The 23,042-nt window shown below is 36.0% G+C and overlaps 2 protein-coding genes across 9 annotated transcripts; both read left to right on the forward strand.

The window, feature by feature from the left end:
• The first annotated feature begins 761 nt into the window (after positions 1–761).
• On the forward strand, positions 762–15,010 carry LOC122568737 (calcium-dependent protein kinase 16-like). 7 transcript variants are annotated; one of them, XM_043728839.1, is made up of 8 exons: positions 762–1,050; positions 4,266–4,356; positions 8,425–8,552; positions 9,731–9,934; positions 10,011–10,152; positions 10,613–10,812; positions 11,480–11,632; positions 13,464–15,009. In XM_043728839.1, the coding sequence occupies exons 3-8, from the start codon at positions 8,473–8,475 to the stop codon at positions 14,731–14,733; spliced, it is 2,049 nt and encodes a 682-aa protein (XP_043584774.1). In that variant the 5' UTR covers positions 762–1,050; positions 4,266–4,356; positions 8,425–8,472; the 3' UTR covers positions 14,734–15,009. The 7 variants fall into 7 exon arrangements, with proteins under 7 accessions (XP_043584774.1, XP_043584771.1, XP_043584770.1 ...); XM_043728835.1 differs by lacking the exons at positions 762–1,050; positions 8,425–8,552 and adding exons at positions 1,084–1,208; positions 3,789–3,796 and having other exon boundaries at positions 13,464–15,010; XM_043728838.1 differs by lacking the exon at positions 762–1,050 and adding an exon at positions 1,088–1,225.
• A 1,697-nt stretch (positions 15,011–16,707) lies between these two features.
• LOC122568743 (U11/U12 small nuclear ribonucleoprotein 35 kDa protein-like) lies at positions 16,708–19,552 on the forward strand. 2 transcript variants are annotated; one of them, XM_043728847.1, is made up of 5 exons: positions 16,708–17,622; positions 18,161–18,282; positions 18,480–18,695; positions 18,772–18,985; positions 19,084–19,552. In XM_043728847.1, exons 2-5 carry the CDS (start codon positions 18,280–18,282, stop codon positions 19,275–19,277), a joined length of 627 nt encoding a protein of 208 aa, XP_043584782.1. In that variant the 5' UTR covers positions 16,708–17,622; positions 18,161–18,279; the 3' UTR covers positions 19,278–19,552. The 2 variants fall into 2 exon arrangements, with proteins under 2 accessions (XP_043584782.1, XP_043584783.1); XM_043728848.1 differs by having other exon boundaries at positions 16,708–16,975.
• Positions 19,553–23,042: the final 3,490 nt, after the last annotated feature.

The following is a 23,042-nucleotide window of genomic DNA, read 5'->3' on the forward strand; positions in this document are numbered from 1 at the left end:
TATTGGATAGCTTATATCCTAGAGATTAGTAATTCAACCGACGAGTTTACTCGTCTATTTGACAGGTTAATTAAAATTGGTTCACCCTAAAACCTCAATAGTCGCGACGCCTGCGTCTACGTGGTTCTCAACCAGCACGGCGCCACGGATCCATCCTACCGATCAATTCCGTGAAACTCGAGGAAAGATGCTCCTAACCCGTATCCATCCATTTTTAAATTCATCTTTCACTCGGGAAAATCTAGTCGTATATTCTATTTGTATAATCTATTTGTATATTCAGATCGAAGAGAAAAATAAATCGTGGCGCGTAAGAGTTTGCTGCAACTCATCCATTCATAAATCTATTCATCGATACCAAAATCTGTTCGTTGATATCGCGCAGCCAGAACGAAGAGAAAAAACGACTGTGCAGCAGTTCCATAAAAACGTATTCGTAAATCTATTCGTCGATTTAAAAATCTATTCTTCGATATCGAAACCTATTTATCGCTAACGTGCATGCAGAATGAGCGAAACAAGTCGCGGCGCGTAAGAACTTGCGTCGACGACTCGTCAAATCGCTCGTCCGTTCCTGGATCTATTCTCCGATATCGAAATCGTTAGCATCGTGTAATCTAGAACGAAGATAAAACCAACCGGCGTTAGAAGTTAGGACAAAGTCGATGGAAGGTGGTGGCAGGCTGGCGAAGAACGCGTGCGGAGCAGGAGGGCGCCGAGGAACGCCACTGGCCACGTGACCCGCCAGCAGAATCCGCGGCGTCCGCCGAAAATCTAAATCCGTCCGAGCCGAGAAGAAGAGGCACCCGCCGCCGGCCTCCGGGGACTCGCCGCCCGAGACCGCAAACGCGATAGTCAATAATTGCCTTTAGGGTACACCGGATCGGCGAGCGCCAGAAGAGAGAGGATCGAGCGCGATCATCGTCCGCGTGTGCAACCCAACGACTGTCGGACGAACGCAACCCGTTCCTCGGTGGCTTGGAGCACTAGGGGAGGGTAGCCAAGACGTCGAAAGGATGATACGCGTCGACGAGACTGACCCGGTGGGCGGTAAGGGAGACCAAGCATTGCTCGATACACCAAACGGCGTGCCAGTCTATGGAATGCTTACGATCGCGTCGAAGATTATCGTGGATTGTTGGTGAAATATTTGATGGGAATGGTTTATTGGAACATAGATATCAAGTTTTAATAATTACAGTTTTATCGTACGTATGGTGAATAGGTATGCAGAGTTTCGAGTGTAAAATTGTTCGTTATCGAGGATCATCGCGATCTGTTTGTGAAACGTTTGATGGGAACGTTCGTTGCAATATGTAGATGCAAAGATACAAAGTTTTCCCAAGTATGATATATTACATGTGGTGAATGTACGATTGTACAATTGTCGAGCATCGAAGACGATCGTAGTTTGTTCGTGAATCGTTGGAGACGATTGTTGGGGTATATAATATGTACGATAGATATAAAGAGATATGTAATTTCCATAGTATATGGTATATTATGTGGTGTGAATAGGACTAGTGTCGAGGGTTTCGAGTGTAGAACTGTCGAATTTTTCAACGTCGGAAATCGTTGTGCTTTGTTTGTGAATGACGCGAACGATTTTTGAAATATAATAAGATGTAAGGCTCTCATAGCATATCGTATATGGTGAGTAGGACTGGCGTCGAGGGTTTTAAGCGTAGAGGTGCTTCCTTTTAGGAGAAATCTTTTAAAACATATTTTGCTAGTACTAAAGCTAACTGGAATTTAGATCGGTGCGTTGAATAAATGTAAATGTGAAAGAGATGATGTGTCTGAAAAAAAGATATATATATATATATTCAAACAGGAAATAATTCTACACTTGAAATTCTCAATCTCTTTTCTTCCTACCTCGTACAAATAATGTACTATTATAAGCTATATATAGTGAGTGATTTGAAGATGTTTACTTACGTGAGATAGGGAGAAAAGAGAATGGGAATTTCGAGTGTGTAATTGCTTCCTTTTAGACAGATTATTTTAATAACTCGTTAATATTAAAGCAACAATTTCTATAAAAGGGACGACGCTTATGAATACTATAATGATTTGAAGTTATCTGTTTATACTATAAAGCAGGAAAGAAGTTTCGAGGTTTTATGCGAAAAACGATGTAGATTTCGTTAAGTTAAACTGAGTTTCCTCTTTCTTTGGCTAGTTATACTCGTGGTGATTTCATTCTTATCCAAGTGAAGCGTGCAGAGTGTGTTTTGAGCGTGGTTTTTCTTTAAATAAATGCAGTGATTCACTGGAATTTGGGACGACGCTGGAGCGTCACTGGTTGTTTACCGATCTTTTTAAACGACCGGTCTCGATGAACCCCGAAATCGTTCGAGGCTACGGATGTTCCTAACCAGCTGTTTCGTACAAAAGGGTGAAATGAGGTCGCGGCCGGCACGAAACTATGCGTTTGTCGCGTTCGTCAGGAGATGCTTGTTCAAAACATAGAAGGAATTTCGTATCGAAACAAAAAGAAAACCATACAAAGTATATATAGTTCAGCCATTAAGAAGTCACATTGATCAACTGCATAGATTGGAAAGCAGAGAAAAATGATGTTACAAATATTATTTTATTAAATCTACACTGGAATCGAAAACTTCTGTTGTTTACAGTATTCTCTTACGGTAATTCAATTTGATAATTAAACTGCTAACTGAATAATTAAAAATGTTTGTCTCTTAAGAATCGACGTAACGAAACTGAGAAATTTACAAAAAAACAGAGTTGATGGATTTTGCTTTTGAGAGATTTATTTATCGTTTATATGAATCACGATCCATCACAGTCGTGAGTTAATATAAGAAATAATTTTGCTTTTCATTCGTTGTTTTGCTGTAATTTCAATTTAGATTTTCGTTTGAAATTTACGTGACAAATTCATACGCCTTTCTATTTATATTTTCTATTTAAATTCCGATCGCTTTTGCGTAGCATAATTGTATACATCGTGCATGATCGCGATGGCAGCTTATACATCAAAGTGTGACCACGGTCGAGACACAAAAATTGCTAAATTTATACGCGAGACAATTCGATATACGTTCACCGCTTCCTGTATGTCAGAAATCTTGAGTTGGCGAGGTTCCCTCGTAACCCAGGCTCAACGAAAAATAGATAATTAACGAGCCATTCGATGTTCGTTTCGAACATCGCGTGTTAAACTATGATGATTTTGACGAATCCTTATCGTAAGTAAAGGAACGCGTCTGTCACCGGAACTGTTGCTACCGGTAACGGAACTCGAGTCGAGTTTCAGCATGATCAGCTTTCGATTCGAGCGACGAAACTTCCATATATAAAATAATGGAATAATTCACGTGTCACGATTTTGACTCTCTTTATAAGAATATACGTTTCTCAATTATTGTCCATTTTTAATTCAATTCATTTATCTTCCAGAAGAAAGTAATTTTCCGTACGATAATAGGGTCGTTTTCCATGCGCTTTATTCGAAGTTAATTTAAAAAATGCTTGAAATTTTTATAATTTCATTTTATTATGTGGAGTTTAAATCGAACGAACGTATTGAATTTATTATTCGTTATTCTCCAACTTTTATTACTCCAACCGATCAAATAGAAGAATACGTTTAAATATGAAGAAGGTTGTGAAAAATCGTCAAATAAAATTATCTCGTAGTTCTTCTTCTCTATCTTTATCTTCTATATCTTTACGTTATTCTTCTCTAAGGATGATACGTATACGTATATGATGCAAATATTACAACGATTTAGTATTGCGAGACAATTTCGTTCTAGATATAAAGGTACGATCAAAGTCAGAAATATTTGAATAAATCGTAATATTAAAATACCAGTGATTTCTTCGTTTTAATCGATTGTTTATAATCGTATCAGCCGCTACTGTAATCGTTAGCGATTCGGTTGAAATTATAAATAGAGTTTTACAATCTCAGAAAAAGATCGATTTATTTAAAAAACTTCAGCACTTACGACGTCTGATCTTTTAAGTTATTTTTCATAGAAAACATCTGGATGAGCGTAATACACATCGAGTAAGAAAGTATAGTCTAATCCAACAGCAGGAAATATATTATATTGGATTGGCAACTGAGTGATTGCGCATTTTGTCGATACCACCTAATGACAAAATCCGCAATCACTTAGTTGCCAATCCAATGGAATAAAGATGTTCTACAGTAATTTATTACAATTTCAAAATTTATTTCAACGATCTAAACTTTGATATTAATTATAAATTGTCGTATTTTACAGAGCTCGAACCGAGTTTCCCCTATCGAAATGTGACAGTGCGTCGGGGCGTGGAATTCAAGGATCATTATGACATCGAATCTGAGATCGGAAGGTGAGTGATGATCACACATCGATTTCCTTGCGTATCACATTTGCGTATTTTTATTATTGACAAACAAAGAAACGCATCGTACCCTACGTGCTCGCGATGGGAGTAGACGCGTAAAATTCGCTACGTAACTTTCCAGAGTCGACCACTCGACCGAATTTATGCATATAGAGGCACACGATCATTGCAAATATCGCGGCGAGCCGCAGGGTTGGGCATGCTGTTTCTGAATTTGACACAATATGCGTGCTGGTATTGCGCAATGATTATACAAGCTGTACCGAGACTCTAATGCATGCCTCAGGCATAGAGGAACGTTCCAAGGAACACGGAATTTCCGTTTTGAAGCACGCAACCTCCACTGACATGGATAAACGAAATCAAAGCTTCCAGTAGCCTTTTTCAAGTCACTTGTTAATGCTATTGCGATGCTCGATTCTTGTATTTCTGAAAGTCTTTTCTGACGCAACTGAACGCTCGAACAAATTTTTCAACGCGAATCAGACAAACGAGATTTAGTCGAACGAGTCGTAGGAAACGCGATACGTTTGACCTTTTAAACGCACGTTTAATATGCGAAAATGTTGTAAAAATCGTATTGGTTGCACCGTTGAGATAAGTTTGATTTCATAAAACACCTGACACGTATAACGAGAAACGATTTAGAAGCGGTTTCAAAAGTGAAACGATTGGAAAGAAATATTTGCAAGGTAGAGTAACGAGGATATAGGTGATAAATTTTCCGTTGACGGAGGTGGATTGGGACTGAAAGAGAGTCCGAGAAAGAGGAAGGAAAAAGTACGAAACCTTGACGTGTTTATTCCTTCCGGCGAACGTGGTATTCCTGTCTTGTATACATCGTAATCTTTCAGTTACTATGCGTGTCTGCCATTATGAATGAGATTCGGACCTGAATGATTTTTACATGCAACGCCGCCGCTTTCACGAGCCAGTAAACCTACGAAATAAACAGTTGGAACGTTTGTTCTTCCAGTTACCATTTGCATTCCGATTTATGCCATGTTATTGCGATGTTTTTAAACAAAATATATATTGCGTAGAAAATATTGGTAAATACCTTGCAGTTACGAAGACAATTTATCAAAGTAGAAAACGTTGTCAAAACGAAGAAATTACTTCGATGGATGCATCGAGTTTCAAAGGGAAGAATTTTATTTTCAATTAGGATCGGCACAAAGGTAAGATCTTATTTTTAATTGCGAGACACAATGTTGATGTGTATTCGTAACCACTAACCACGCACAAAGTATTGACGGATGGATCAGTGCCAAAGGTAAGATCTGAATGTCAATGACAAACTATTAGTGAACCATCGATTCTGAATGATTGTTTTCGATCGAGAAATATCGGAAGATCTTCATCCACGATGCGTGGTTTAATATTTGAGATTATTCGAAAAATCGATAAATTGTTTGCGATTTTTAAAGAAAATTCCATCGAATTTTTATGGATACACAATCAAGTAGTTTAATTTCTTTTATTCGAGATGATTAGATAATAATTGGCGAAATGTATTGGAATATTATGAAACGATTTGAATGTCTCAATAAATAGAAAATACTTGCTTCTGAAAAATGGCAAAGGATTCTCCATAGAAAACTAAGATGTTGATATCCGATATTGTTTCAAGAATTGAAGGAATTTCTATGTAATTTCTAAAGATTCTTTAGCTATATCGTTGAAGAAGAATTTTGCGATTAAATTCAGAATTGAAGAACAAACTTCTAATCAAATATTCGCTTGTTTCGCTAAGCGTACGTGTTCCATCAATTTTTTGTTATTATGACAAACTTTTTATAACAAACACTATCGCAATATACACTATTGGCGTATCATAGTACTTTAATTCTTATTTCGACGATTGCAACGAAATTAGAATCATTCATAATGCAAACTCTATTCAACATTTATATCTGCAAATTCCAATAAAAGGTGCACGATCTCGAGTCATTGACCATTTCTGTGATAAAATTACCTCATTCACGATCAATGCGATATTTCTGGCTTCGAATTTCTAGAAAATCTCCATCTCGAATTATCGAGCACGACTGTTATTCTAATAACAAGTTGTACAATCGTAAATCATATTTTCCAATTAACCGGAATCGTTTTCATCGTTCGGCGATCTCTGTCGAATTGGCCATTTTCCATCGAGTGCGTGATATAGCGTGAATCATTGCAATGAATCGTAGCCACTTGCGAAAAATATCTCCTGGATGGCCATCCAAATGAATCGAATGTGCTGTGCAGCTTGATAACGAAGGTATGCAGAGAGTCGACGCTGCACGAAGTTCGAAGTGTAATCAAGGTCCTTGCACGTCTATAAATAATGAGTTTTTCGTAGTGACTGACGTTCGTGCGTCGAATCGCCCAGCATTCCGACGCTTTTACTCTTGACACATAGATTCGATCGAGCATCGACGTTACGTTCCTAGCTGAATCACTTTTTCGCCTTATCTGTGTATACTCGAGTTCGTTTATAATTCTAGATTATTCCTTAGCTTGAAATTATGATAATTTATCGTATTGTATAGTTTATGTACACGCCTGATGTACATCCTTTAAAGGCTCTTAGTTGCTCAGTGGAAGAACACTCTGTTGCAGTAATTTTGCGTCAACTAGAACACTGTTCGAAATAATTGCGAAATTGCTACTACGAATGATTTTATCGTAAAGAGAAGCTAGAAAGCCTGTAGGTTCGATGGACTGACATATTACGACACGAGATGGTAGTAAAAATCGTAAGAGAATTATTAGAAAATGTACGTAGACAAGAAGTCAGAAAGATCAAAGTGGCAGGGGAAATAGCAGTTTAATTTTTTTAAACAGCGTATAACAACGTGGTAATAACTGTAGCGGTTAATTTTCGCGCTAATTATTTGAGCAAACATTTTCACGCTGTTCCTTCTAAATGAACTCTTGGATCGTTTTCACATCACGACTGATTAAAATGCAGATTAAAACGCAGTCTCGCCACGGCATCATACGATCTTCTGGCAAACATTCCACTGCGATAATTTGTAATTTCTGCGCCCATAGTATGCTCTACTAATTCAATGAGTCACTAACTTGGCTTCGTGACAGCCACGTTACACCATCGTGTTTCGACAAGGCTCCAAAAGCCATAGGTTGATTCTATGCTTCTCCGGATTTTTCTTTCTACGCGGCATATACGTTTTATCTGTTCACGAAGATTTTTCTCGATTCGTTCCAAGTCAAGATGAGATTCCTGTGCATATTTATAAACGCAGAACATAATAAATTATATCGATCGAGCGGAAAAGAATGCGAGTATAATCTTCTTTGTAACTATACTTATAGCCAAATCATCTTGGCGCGATATGAACGGTAAAATTGTCAAAGTTCTTGCCGGCGTTGCTTGGCACAACAAGACGCGATAAATTTTGAAATAGCGACAGGTGCGCACGAGAAATTTATTTTGTTTGGTACAACGCGGAATTGGACGCAACTATTTGCAATTTAATCGGGAAAAATCGATTCGCTCGTTTATCGTTCTTTTTTAAATGATCGCCTTTGTGACTTTTTAGCTTTGCCAATTCGAACTTTACGCGATTGGAGCTTTAATCGAAAGAGTTACGTTCCTCTAAACTCTTCTGTGTTGTTGCACATTTCTACATGTCACTGCTTAAGTAAACTAGAAACGTAATATTACAGATATCGCGTATTACTCATCTCTTGCGAAATCATTTAGTATCGAGACGCGTCTGTTTGTATACAAAATTCCTGACTTTCTTGGATTCCGATGACTCTCTCTCTCTCTCTCTTTCTCTCTCTCTCTCTCTCTCTGTGAGAATGGCATCCTGACGTACAATGTTAACGTTTTGAGTAAAATTTTATTGGAGGAAAATTTTTCGTAACATTTTCTCGTATGAAGAAAAACACTTGAAAAATAAAAACGAAAAGAGTACGTAAACGATTTAACGTTACAATCTTGAAATCATTTAACTTTTAATCGACGTGCCATTTACCATCAGCATGAGAAATGTAATTTTCATTAAAACAGATAATTCGAATAAATTGTTTTAACAGTAATACAAGAAAAAGGAATAAGGAGTCTTGTTTATATAAGAAGAAGGAATGTTGGAGTTAACAAGGTCAAAGTTCACGAATGCGACTGCTGTTGGCGTTCTTGAGACGTTCAATGAAATATTAACAAGGTGTTTTTCTTCTGTTCCTTCACATACCTAAATGTTCTCGAGTTACCACGATTTATTACGCTGACATTTACTATTGCAAGACTACAAAGAAATATATACTATCATGTATTATTTAACCGTCTATTTTATCCCATTTTCAAGGTTCCAGCAAGCATCTTTTTACCATTAATGAGTTCCATTTTATTTTAATTTTGTTACCAATGAAATTCTACTTTATCGTAAAATTTGATATTTAAAAATGATTTAAGAATATTTGTAACAAGTATAGCTGTCGATGTTTGGCGCACATTACCATGCATCAACAATAGCTAATGCGTTTCTGTGCGTCGAACAATTTACATGAAACGTGTTTATGCTTCGAGTGAAAGCGATTGTACACGTTTAGACTGGGGTACGATTTTTTTCGTCGAAAATAACGTTTGATTTCGCGCAGTATCAAGAGTGAATTGTTATAATTTACGAAGCTTACGAGGTCTCAAAGAACATACGGGTGAAGATGGTTTATTGGATAACAGACAGAAGTCAATTCCTCTGTTCGGTAAATATTTGGTACTGTCGTCAAGTCGTTCTAATAATTCAAATGTTCTAGAAAATCGAGAATGGGATAGAAAAATGTATCGAAATGAAATGAAATTAATCGAAAGATTAGAAAAAGATTATAAGAAATTTAAAGAAGACTAGAAAGAAATTTGAAACTATGGTTGTGAAAATTGAAAGTTACAAGTATTACAAAAAGGTGAAAAGATGTTTGGGAAATTATACCGCTGTTTAGAAACGTGCAAAAATGCTCGAAATTACTTGCACAGTAAATGTAACTTATAGATAAATATTGTAACGAAAAGCATCTATAAAACAACGGTTAACACTTTTATTGCACAACTGGTAATTACTTGCCAACTTTCAAAATGTATCTAAAAATATTCTGCCTGTACGATTCCAATTAAATACAAATCAACTATTAATTTTGCGAGTCGCACGGATTTGCATATTTTTTCGTAACTGCAGAAACGATAGATTTGAAAGCCATCATTTTGACGAAACTGTGCGTACGATCGCGCATAATTCTAATGTTAACGAATGAAAGCCAAGACAACGAGACGATTGAAGTCGCCTTGATAGAAGTTTCTAGGAATTCTTACGTGTACAGATACGTGAAACGAGATCGTACCTATTTGCAGAGGAAAATTTGGCACCGTTTATCGATGTAAGGAGAAAGTAAGCGACCTGATGCTCGCCGCAAAGGTGGTGAACACGGCGAAAAAGGAGGACAAACGATCGGTGGAACGAGAGGTGGAAATTATGAGACGGTTACAACATCCGCGACTTATTCAGCTCTACGATGCCATTGACACCGGCAAGCAGATATACGTAATTTTGGAACTGTAAGCTCTTAATACAGCAAATGTGTTCATTTTAGGGGGATCATATCGATTATGCTTATTTTCGCGTATGTTCAAGGATCGAAGGTGGCGAACTATTTGAGAGGGTGATAGACGACGATTTCGTGTTGACCGAGCGTAGCTGCGCCGTTTTCATGCGACAGATCTGCGAGGGTATAGAGTTCGTTCACCGGCAGAATATTTTACATCTCGACTTAAAGGTGAATTATATTGAAAAATATCGATTTGCGTTATTGGTTTGCACACGGTACAGCTGAATTTTGTTATTCAACGATTAATACATTCACTGCTACTAAAATATGGCTTCTCCTCGTCAATTGCATATGCTTTTCGTCATGGAAATTCCCAGTTTAACTGTATCATGAGAAAGATTATTATTTATGAAAAAGATACGCAACTGCCGAGGAGAAACCACGTATATTTTTCATTCATAGTTATATTAACGTAATTTGCGTATTAACTCTGAAGTATATCTGGTTCATTACATAAATGAACAGAGTTATCAAATAGAAGTTATAGTTAACGAATTTTAAAAGCGTTTCATCGCTTAGTTTGGTTTAATTTACATTTTACGATCTACCATATAATTACATTATTTTGGTTTCTAATTTACATTTGACAATATGACGATAAGGTAAATGATATACTCTCTGTTTCTAGCCTGAAAACATATTATGTTTGACAAAGGAGGGTAATAGGATCAAAATCATAGACTTCGGTCTGGCGAGGGAGTACGATCCAAAGAAGAAGTTGCAAGTTCTATTTGGCACGCCGGAGTTCGTTGCACCGGAAGTCGTAAATTTCGATCAGATTGGTTATGGTACCGACATGTGGAGTATAGGCGTCATCTGTTACGTATTGTAAGTTGCCCTTCAATTTCGATCCGTTTACTTTACATGGAAAAGCAGGAACATAAATATTTGAGAAACGTCTAACAACAAGTAAGAAATATCGACAATGCTTGAAATATACGTGTAATAAATATTTTCGATTTTTCGAAAGAGGAGATTTACGAATTTAGAGAATGACACGTTTCCGATTAATCTAAGTTTTTCTATATTTTCTAGTTTCTAAATTTTCAAACTTGTAAACTTTGAAATATTCGAAATTTTGAAACTGTTAATAAAACAGAGAATAACTCAAATTCTCCGCGCTAAATGTATTCTTCCGTAATTTCTACTAAATTTAACATAGAATTTTGTTTATTTTATCTATCTTGTATATATACATGTAAACCCTGATATATACTTCTCCGTAAATGCCTATTAGAAAAATTCTGCTTCTACTACAAACATTAGGCAAGTAGCCTTCAGTGAAAAACGTGTAAAGCGGGTTTCGCATTCCACAGCTCTATTTTCTAACAACGTGAAGAACGTAAACTCAACGCTTGGTGAATTAAACTGTAGATTGTACCACTAAAATTATTTCTCGTTTGTTCCTCGACGAAGAAATTGAAGATCTTTCACATTTCGTTACTCCATGTAAATTACAATCAGACGTAAGTAAATTATTTATTTCTATTTTCAGATTATCCGGTTTGTCACCGTTCATGGGGGACACAGACATCGAGACAATGGCGAACGTGACCATCGCGAAGTACGACTTTGATCATGACGCATTCGCCAATATATCCGAAGACGCGAAGGATTTTATCCGTTGTCTGCTAGTCAAAGACAAAGAGTACGTATCGCTTGTTATTTTTGAGAAATATTACGTCGTACAAAGGTGACGTGGACTTATGCTAAAATATCCGAACCACGTTGCTAATTACGATTGACAGAAGACGAACGTGAACACTGACACGTTCGCAAAACTTATTAATGAACGCAGCTGCCCAGATAACGAAATACACGAACAACTTTCTTGTCTTTGACTGTACGTACGTCGTTTGCCAAGAAAATTCAACAGAGCCATCATTTTCTGTATCCTTCGATCACCTTATTCCATTCTCTCGACTAAATGATCCACTGTTTCGAATTGTTCGTATTACGTTAAGTAGGATAATTCATGGCAAATGTTTCCAACTGTGGCGTGTAATACGATCTCTACGTGCGCACTTAATACAAACAACAACGATAAGACTAAAAATTGATCGTGTAGTTACTGTAAATATTGAAATTGCGGAATTTTAGTCTTCCTATTACCAATTGCTATTCAATCATTTACAAATTAAGTGTAAAGTATATGAACGAATCATGGAATATTCATAGAAACTAGCAGGCTAAAAATTAATTATGTAGCAAATGGAATAAATATTAGGATTTCTCGTCAAATATTGAAATCGTGTAACTCTAGTTTCTCTAGCCGTTTATAAATTAAAAATTAAAAGCAAAATACGCGAGTATATCATTTTAGCGATCCTTTTACGTTGAAGGCGAAGGCAAAACTCACGAAGAAATTGTCATTTTAATTCTAATACGTAATCAAGTGTAACTTCTGTTTTAACTTGAGATAATAAAATAATAGTTGTTGCGTAATTAAAATTGCAGTGGAAGGAAAATTGCTAAAATATTCTCCGATCGCTTTTATTCTCTTCTTCGCAATAGATTTCTAAAGATTATGTTACATTTTCGTATTCTACATTTCTTAATTGATCTCTAAATAATTTCTTAATTAAGAAGATATCGAAATTGAATTTAATTCGAAGTAAGATCTTGCAAATGAAGAGAAAAACAAGTTCTTTCGAACGTTCGATTATCTGGACAGTTACGCTCGCGTTTTTGTTGTAACTCTTTCACGGTTACTCTTCGACTTTCTCTCTCTCCCTTTGTGTCTGATTAATCCCGAGCATGCTTCCTTCATTTTCAATATGTTGCTTTTCACTGGAAGCGATATATGTTATCACCAAGCAAAATCAATAAATTACTACCCACTTTCAAACGTCAGTCTTAATCTGCGTAAATCAATAATTTCAGCACGAATTACGATTTTACGTTCCTTTGAATTAAACTCCTAACAGAAAGCACGCAAGTGCGTCCAACGAATCGAATCGAATACTCAATTTCTCAACTTCATTTTGAAGAAGAATCGAATTACTCTCGTACGCCGTGCGTTCACGAGCAGTCTCAACATCCGTTCGACCTGCTGCTTCTAAAAAAAGCATTCAAAAGCGTCCAAGGAAGCGGAAATCCATCGTACATATAGTTTCTTGATCTCGAGACGTCTGTCTGGCTTCTGATTTTCGAATTCCATTCAAGGAAACACGTTCTATAGCTTCACACGTGCTCCCCGCGTTTCCATCTCATCATCGCTATCAAACCATTCGCTTCCATCGTTGAAAATCTATATAGATTTGCACGTCCCGGCTCAGAAGAGAACAGACAAAAATTCTACACACATATATATATATATACACACATATATATATGTCTGTGTAAAAGAGAGAAAGAGAGGGAGAGAGAGAGAGAGAGAAAGAATAAAAAAGCAACAGAGAAAGAGAGACACAAAACATCCGAAACAAATTCCTGGCGATCCTGGATCATCCTCACGAAGGAGCTGTCCAATCTTTCAGCAAACGAATGTCGGCCACGCACTGCAGGGAACATCGTTGGTTGGCGAAGAAGCCAGCGACGCAGCAACAGCAGCAGGTCGAGCAAACGGTGACGATATCGAAGCCGAAGACTCCAGATCTGCCAATCCCTCGAGTGGAAACGAGCAGCGTAGACGAGTTGGACGTGACGAAGGACAATCTGAGGCTGTTCGTGGAGCGCTGGCGTGAGCACCCTGACAGCCCGTACATCATAGATATTCCTCAGTGCGTGTTGACTCAACAGAATTCGACTCGCGATTACGAGGAATTAGTGTCGTTAGGAGGTTACAGTCCGTCACCTTGTGCCAGTATCTCCAGCACGCCGTCGGAAACGACGGACGGCTCACCCCGGGAGAGCTACGGCACGTTCCTGACGGTGCCTAGCTACGGTCTCGAGAGGAGAGCCTCCGAGGGCGTCACCGCGGAGAAATCAAGGGGCGACCCTGCCAGTCAAATCATCTTGGCTGATGAGATAATCAAATTATCAGAGCGTCTGAGATCCATAGCGACGGGAGCGAGCGGATATTCAAACGAGGAGGAAAGCTCCTCCGAGACCGGCGAGCAGAGCAAGAAGCCGCTCGAAGACAAAGACAAGAGGAACGGTGTTCGTTCGAGGAACGGATTGGTTGTTGAAAATACCGAGTGCAACGAAATTGCGGAGAAATTGTCGAGTATAGTGAGACACAGGAAGCTCAACGGAACTACGTTCCATAGTAGTCGTAGTTTTGATAAGAACACGGAGACCAGTACCGTGAATATGTTCGCCTCGTTGAAGAAGTCGAAGCAGAAGAAAGAGGAGGAAGGAAGCCGGAAAGGCTCCATAGAATCAATTAGGTCGGAATCTTTCGAGAAAAAAGTGGAAGATATAACGAGTAAGAAAAATGAAATAGTATTTAACAGAAATGAGGCTGAGATGGATCTTACTCCACCGTGGCGGCGCGCACGAGTGAAACAATTTGGTGAGACTAGTAGGGACGTCCCACGAATTTCTGCCCTTCGTAATTTGCATAAGAGTCTGAATCTGGATGAACCCACTAATACCAAGGATTTGTTGCTACATTTGCTTGGTGAATGGGAAGGGGCCACGAGGTCGTCAGGAGTTGGTCGGAAGTCTGTCAGCGTTGATTGGTGTGGCGAGGAATCTGTTGCTAGGAAAACGATGAACTCTTTGGCCGAATATTTCCAATCGAAACAACAAAAGTCGACGGCGACTAACGTTACTTCATCCACGTCGAGTTCGATACATCGTTGAGACGACTCCGTTGGTGGAGTTGAGGGCTACGTTGGATTTGCCTGTCGTTTCTTACGACGACGACGACGACGACGATGAGGATCGTTCGCCATTGTGAAGTTCTCAGGGCAATACAAGATATAGAGACGGTGGTGGATGACACAGTGAAGATATACGATTATTTTTTGTTTAATATATACAAATAACGTTGCTACTTCCGGTTTGGATGGAACTGAAGAGTTTGTAATGAGTGCGCAATTTCATTTGAATTCATTTGTGTCGAATTCAAGTAAATACGTGAGTTCCTGGTGAATTGCTCGTGTTGTCAAATTTATTATGTTCGATTTAGAAAAAAAAAAAAAAAAAACGAATGATTATTAAAATTTTTCGATAATCGATACGTGTATTCGTTCTTTTCTTTGGTCTCCAAGAAAATATTCCTTTCATATTCAGTTTGGTTAGCAACAAATGGAAGAATATTTAGTAAGAGACAAAAATTTTCGTATAGTTGAAATGTAAGAATAGAAGAAGAGATGTTTTCTGTACTAAGTATATTTAACTACATGTAACTGTATATTATGTATGAACTTGCTCATTACCAATTTGCTCATTACTCCACTTTTCATGAATTTCATCATTTCATTATATAAGTGCACGATTAACGTTCAATTCTCAATGAATAAATCATTTACTTTTGTAAATTCGTTTATCGCAAAAAGATGACACAAATAACGATATATTCCGAAGTAAATCGAAAAAACATTGTTTGCAAGGAACATCATCATTCGTCTATACCTTCCGATCTATGAAATTCATTAACGTGACTTCTAAACGGTTCAAATGTACATAAACAAAAACTAATCCATAAATGGATACCGTATAACGTCAAAAGAAGGTCTCAAAGACTGGGAAGATATAGAACCAAATTTCTCTTAATTTTATTAGTCTAAGTTTACTGTTAAACAAAAAGTTTACTGTTAACATTAGTTGTTCGTCAAAAAGAGAAGAGAAGGAAAATAATTAATTGTATTACACGAACAATTTTGTCTCGACAAGATGCTACTATTATGCGAATCTTGTCTCATTACAAGTTACCAAATAACTACGTTAAGATTTGCTTGCGTAATAACAAAAGAAAATAGTTCTCATTTTATTTCTACATCCCAACTATGTATGTGAATACTTTTGTCTCTCGCTATGCTTAAGATATCAACCGATTTGCTTAGAAATAATCGTAAATTTGATCGATTGTTTTGCTTCAGGAAAAGACCATCCGCTACTCAACTCTTAGAACATCGATGGTTGGACGTGGCATTGGAGAATCCAATCTGTAAAATTAGGTTAAAGCGGTATGTCATCAAGAAGAGGTGGATTAAAGCGGTAAACACCATACTGGCGTTGAGACGAATGGGTGCCCATTTAGAACTCGACTTAGTTTGATAGCCTATCTCTAGATTACTTTTAGATAGCGAATTAATCATTAAGTTTCGATTCTCGTCGAGTATACAGAAATATCGCGATGATTTCTGGGCAGGATACTTGCATCAGCGTAACCATGTGAAGTATTATTTTTCTCCTAATTTGCGTCTCTATTAAGACGTAACGATTAAAACATTCGTACGCTTAATGAAATTGACGCTAGAAGCTTGTAACTTTTTCGTAGACGCTGAAATTTTAGTGTTTGATTAATATCCCCTTGCAACTGTAAATTTGGAAACTGTGACAGTATTATAGAAACATTGATACGATGGAACTAATTCCATCTTAACATGGAACAATGTACCAAAAATTATTATAAGCCTAGATGTAATTCCATCACTAATTCAGACAAATATTTTAATACTTTTCATCGTTACCATTTAATGTATTGAACTATACATATCTTCTCTTATTTGTATACGAATGAAATACGCGAGCCATATAGTTTAGCGATGATTATTTATCTGTTATGTAATTAACATTTGATTTCAGGTTGATTTAAATTAGATAGATAATTTAAGGAGAACTTATGTCAATATATGTATGTATTAAAATAATTCATTCGACATATCTTTATTTTCAATGAGAATTCTAAAAGTTTGATTTTGTTTTAAATATCTGAAAATCTTTCTTATTAGACGATAGAATTTCGATTAACTTTTTCTTTCTTTAAATTTAGAACATAACTATAATTAGAATAAGAATAACTATATTCATAACTATAACTTTAACCAATATTTTTCCATTTAGTTTATGCTTTGACATCAGTTGAGGTTTCGATAATGTAAGTACTTACATATATCATAATATATAATCCATTATTATATTAATAACATATGCATATCGACGTGTAATTCTATCAAATTAAACGGCATATTATAATTTTTTATTTATATTTCTAATAACGATTATGAATGTAATAAATATTCTATTTTCTATGACTTTGTTGCATGAAACTGTACGGTAAACTGTCTCTTTGTTGTTCGAGTGAAGGATTATGTCCGTTGTAAATTTATAATCCGTATTCGTGGTACGCACGATGATTGTGTATTTGTCTCTAGCTATTCGAAACGTCGCGTCGCCTCTGCGATTAATAAATACTAAAAGGTCGAAATTGACGCCACCGTCGATAAAATACACGCGCTCAGCTACGAAATTCCTGCAACTGCGTGTATTGTGAATTTATGAGGCTATCCCGCGATAGGAATTCGTATTATGTAAATACGAGTATGTAACGCACCAGCCGTGCCTTTAAATAAAGTCTTCTACAGTGTCGTGGACGACACAAAGCCGCACGATATTGTATTATATTAATAGATGTAGTTCCACCTGTTGTCTGACGTTTCCTATTCCCAATCGCGGCTGTTGCTCCTCGCTCGTTGAACAGCGAGGCCTTCAAATAATTTAACAAATTCAACAAATCTCAGAAAAGTAAGATCTCAGAAAATAAAAACGATATTAATGACAATGTTAAAAAGAATGTCCTTAACTTGTTTTCTTCTATTATTTATAGTCGCATCAATCATTTGCATGAGTTATTAGTAACAAAAGAATGAAAAGTTACTATTATATATTATTATATGTATTATAGATAATTTAATAATTCTTGCATTGATTTATAATCTTTCGTTTTGACAAAACAATTGTTACTTGGAAGTACTTGAATCTTGAATATGCACGATAATGAGTTATATATAATATAGTGTAGCATTAGCGGTATAATTTTGTTAGAATAAAATAAAATTGCTATAGTTGTTATTACAATTGTACATAGTATTTCTTTAGAGTAATTTATTGTTTGTAATAGTTTTAAAAAAATGGGACTGATCGGAGAATTTCACGATTTCCAATTCAAATTCGTTTTCTAATAATTCATACAGATGGCGGCGTCGTATAGTCCGGAATTGTTTTCTAACATTGACAGTGTTTATTATGTAGAAAAGGTTATATCGTTCTTTTTCTGTTTCAGAAAATATTAATTGACAGTAATTATAATTTCTCGATTGTGACGTGTGATAGTAGTTACCTTTTTCATAATTTGATGACATTCGTTCTTGTCAATATACATTATACTTTATTTTCACAAAGATGGTGAGTAAATAATGTATTGTCATAAAAATAAAAGTAATTTCGTGTCACTTTAGAGGTATTTTAAAACAAATGTATTAATTGTATGTTAAAGTACTATTTAAAGAGCGTTCAATTCAGTATAATTCAGTAGGTTATGTCCATACATTCTTTAGATTGTATATCAATACATCTTAAAATATAATGTATTTATATTCCAGGTGGATGCTTTGCAAAATTGGAGTCCTTATGCCAAAAAATATGAACCCTTGAAAGCAGGTAGCATTGACGGTACAGATACAGAACCACATGATAAAGCTATTAGTCGTGCAATGCAGGCACATTATGAACCACCTCATGGATTGAAATCAAAACCAGAAAGGACATTATTTGTCGCCAGATTTGGCCCAAAAATTACCAAACATGATTTAAAGGAGGTATGTTAATATACTTCAACTTTTATTGTTTTGACAAACAAAAAAAAAATATATACTTAAGTATTAATAAATTTAGTTTTTTTCTAGATATGGAGAAGTTATATCTGCAAAAGTTATAGTTGATGTTGTGACTGGATTATCCCAAGGTTATGGATTTATTGAAATGAGAAACGAGGATGAAGCTAGAAGAGTAATTAGACGTTGCGTAGATGCTACGTTAAAAGGCTATCAAATTTTTATAGATTACGAGTGTGGACGTACTTTGCATGGGTGGAAACCAAGGAGACTTGGTAAGTAATTACATTCTAATTGCTTATAAGTGTTCAACTTTCTAAACTTTATATTATCATATGTACAAATAACTAATAGTTATTATAATTTTATGTAGGTGGTGGTTTTGGTGGCAAAAAGGGGTCAGGTCAACTTAGATTTGGTGGAAGAGATAGACCTTTTAAAAAACCAATCGTACCTCATATAATTAGGTCAAATCCTCATCATGAACAACATTATCATTATGAAGAACATCATCAGTATCAAGAACATCACCATCAAGGATCACATCAACGTTATTACCACCATTAAGAAAGTATAATTAAAATCTTTTAATAATTTTGACATTAAAATATGTTGTAACAATGTTGTCGCGATGTACCTGCGTTTGTTCAAAGATTTGTTTGCAGATTTTGTAATGTTGACTTCACTCTGGTAGAAATACTTGAAATTTACACTTATTTTGTGAAATATATTTTAACGTATTATATATTATAAGTAATGTATAAATTAAGAAGAAAATATCAATTACTAAAAATAAAATAAATTTAATGTCAAACTTTTAACGAAGAAACAAATGTTTAATATTTTTTCTGATTATTTTCTAAAATAGAATTGAAAACTACATAAAACATTCTGTTTTTTCTCTTACTAAATCTGTGCTATATCTAAACCATCGCAATATATTTCTAATCGTTGTCTGATGTCATTTAAAGAATCCTTTTTTTTTTTCAGCATTCCATAAATTGTAACCGATGCCAAAACTATCACTGTGAATCATGTTGTTTTCGTTTTTAAAAATTACAAAATATTTTCTAGAGAGAATAGCACTCTTTCCAAGATGAAGCACGAATGCTCTAAAACAATTTTGATTTATCCAAAATAAAGAATTTTCTAATTCTCCAATCCTAAAAATTACCGTAGCGTAACTGCTCTACTCATCATACAACGCCACAGCTCAATTTTATGTCGCTGCTAGAACTAATTAACACCGAATTATTTTAATCCGGGCAAAATCAGCGGAATTCAGTTGATTATTCAATTCGTTTTATTGGAAGATATATAATCCATAACAAATAATGATGCCTAGCTCGTTAATTACGAAGGTATTTAAACCATAACGACCTTAATCTTGTTAAATTATATCAAATTCATTTTATAAAAGGACATTCGTTGAATCAACTAAAATTGTTTTCCTTTTATACCGTATAAATCCTTTCTTGCACAAAAATAAAAGAATATTGTTCAAACTATTGTTTTCGATTGTATCCTGATTGAACATTTATACGTACTCTCACTCTGTATATTTGTAATCTCGCACTAAAATCTCAAGATGGTCCAATTACGTATGTTAAATCAGATCAACTTCACTATAATGAGTACCATATAACGAAACTTTCGTTGAATCGACCAAAACTACTTTCTAGTATATGTATGAAGCTTTCTTGTTCTTCTTTCTATCTTCAAGATTTATATTCCCATCCTATGCTCGGAATCTCGCGTTAAAATCTATGAAGATGTTAAATTCCTCCAATCGAGTAGGCGTATGAAAGATTAACAGGCGTCGCATGACCAATTAATCAACGATCATTGGGAGAGCGAGCAACGCCAAGAGAGTCGAGTTTTCTGGCGTGGTGTGAAGCGAGGTCGTCAGCGTCGTGGAACTTTATACTCGAGCGTCGGCGACACCCTCTCCCTAGCATGGCCCCCTCCATATATGGAGCCGCCTCGTGGTTCGACGTCGGCCACGCGAACGAAGTATCAGCCTCCAGGCTGCCTCTGATAAGGTAGCCTCCTTCCTCGACTCGTCTCTCTCTGCCTCATCCACCTTCGCCAAGGTCTCAGAGGGGCAACCCACATTCGTTTATCGCGGCTCCTATTTCGTCGGTTCGGACTCGGACGCTGCTCCCGTTTTCACAACATAAACGCTGCTCTGCCCCCAGTGCTTTTTTTATTCACGGACACAGCTGCCGGAGGTGGCAGCTCGTATACGCGATCTTCGTTACATTTTGTAGCCGTTAGATACTAGATGTCGCACACTTTACTCTCTTTAGAGTTTGAGTTTCGAGTTCTTTTTTTGATTCTTTCGATTTCTTATCGTCAAATTATTAAGAGTCAATCTTATTACGAGCCTCTATGTGTGTAGAATACAAGCGTAAAGTATTAGGAAGAGATTGGTGAGTTGAAGCAGATCACTTGTCCATGAAGTATAATCTATTCTAATGATGATTTGACTATACTTGTGATTCTTCTATGTGAATAATTAACGTTTCATAAAATAGAAATGTGTAATACATGTATTATGTATTGTAATACATACAAGTGGAATATTAGGAAAGATATTGAAGTAGAAAAAGGTGAATTTGTTATACTTGTAACTTTTCTATATGCACGATTAATAGTTTATGGAACAAAGATTCTTTAAAGTTTTTTATAACGTAAGAATTTATAAATTTTTTCTGTAAGGGTCAACATGTAGATTCTTGTAAAAGCAAAACTTTTTCTGTCATGCGATTAATATCTCATTATCATTATTGGAACTAAAATAGTGATTTTCTTAACACTTTAACTTTCTCTTTTTCTTTAGTATACATCATAAGAATGTATATATAGATTTATAGATCTTTACTGTAAACTATAATAATTGTAGAGTTTGTTAGAATATATGTCAGTAGTATAGATATAAGTTTCTTCGTACGATAATAACATCATAGAGATTTAAATGAGATGAATTTTTGGAACATATTCTTCAATTATCGTGTAATGATTAAATGACGCATAGAACATCATAATAATCCTACGCACATAACATATATTCATATTTTTATTCGTTCCTTCGTTGCGTTTGCACATTGTCGCATTTTTCCCTTGGATATTTGGACCTTCCATCTGCTTAATACATTCTTTATGACTTTGAAACTTTCATTTTATGTTCTTAAATTCCACGATATCCTTCGAACGAGAGAGGAAAATTTTATTTCATCCGACATAAATATTTTTATTAACTCTTCGACAAGAGATAAGTTTTTAATAAATACCTTTATTAGATATTCTTTGAGAAACATAGCGAAAATACCCCGTAATTATTGATAAGATATCATAAACAAAATATTAAACAATATTAATACGAATTGTTTCAACGTTATAAGCAAAATATTGAACGATAAAGCACGAATAATCGTTGTTTCAACATTACAAGCAAAATATCCAATGACAGAACGTTAATAGATATTGTTTCATTAATCTTCTCGTTAACAGTGAATAAATTACATTTTACGCAACCATTTGTATAATAATGATTACATTAATTTCAGGCGCACAAAGTGCGTCGGATGGCTTTTAGCAAAGGAACCATAATTTTCATGTTGTTATTGCTGGAGGGTAAATATATTTAGTAATGTGCCGTAGACCAGTGGGCAGTAAACTTTCGACCGGTGCGGTGGCGAGGTTGAACACGATACGGGACAGATATAATGTAGCTATATCAGCGTCAGAAATAACTCACTCGGGGAAAAATTTATCCTGTATTTCTATAATCGTTCTAGCATATGCACGGATAATGCTCCAAAAGAAACACGGATAAATTTACTTCTAATGTCTTTTTCATGTTTGTTCAGCAGATTGATGTCCTGTAATACTCCGAGTTTTGGTTAAAAATTTATACACAGACGGGGCACCCTCTTAAGAACGTATTTCGAAAAATGAAAGCACTGAGATAAAAGCTACGGCTTTTATCGTACGCGATAAACAACTCCGTTGAATAACGTTCCCGTGAAGCGTTTTTTAATTCGCCGCAGTTTCCGGCTTTTATTCCTTCCTTTCCTTTTCCCTTGCTCTCGGTCAGACGTGAGTACAATTACGAACTCAAGATTTCTCGTTCTGCCATTAAAAGTACTGCCCCTTCCTATTTTCTTTCTTTTCTTTAAGCTAACCGGCGAACGGAAATGAAGGTGAAGTGGAAACGCGAAGAGGTTTGCGAGTGGTTGCCACATAACGTTTGAATAAATTGCTATCTTTAAATACTCAGAATTAAACGCCCTACGATGATGGAAGAGCACGATCAGCATTTGCGGATTA

Source organism: Bombus pyrosoma, linkage group LG6 (genome assembly GCF_014825855.1).
Source record: "Bombus pyrosoma isolate SC7728 linkage group LG6, ASM1482585v1, whole genome shotgun sequence".
Classification (NCBI taxonomy): Eukaryota; Metazoa; Arthropoda; class Insecta; order Hymenoptera; family Apidae; genus Bombus; species Bombus pyrosoma.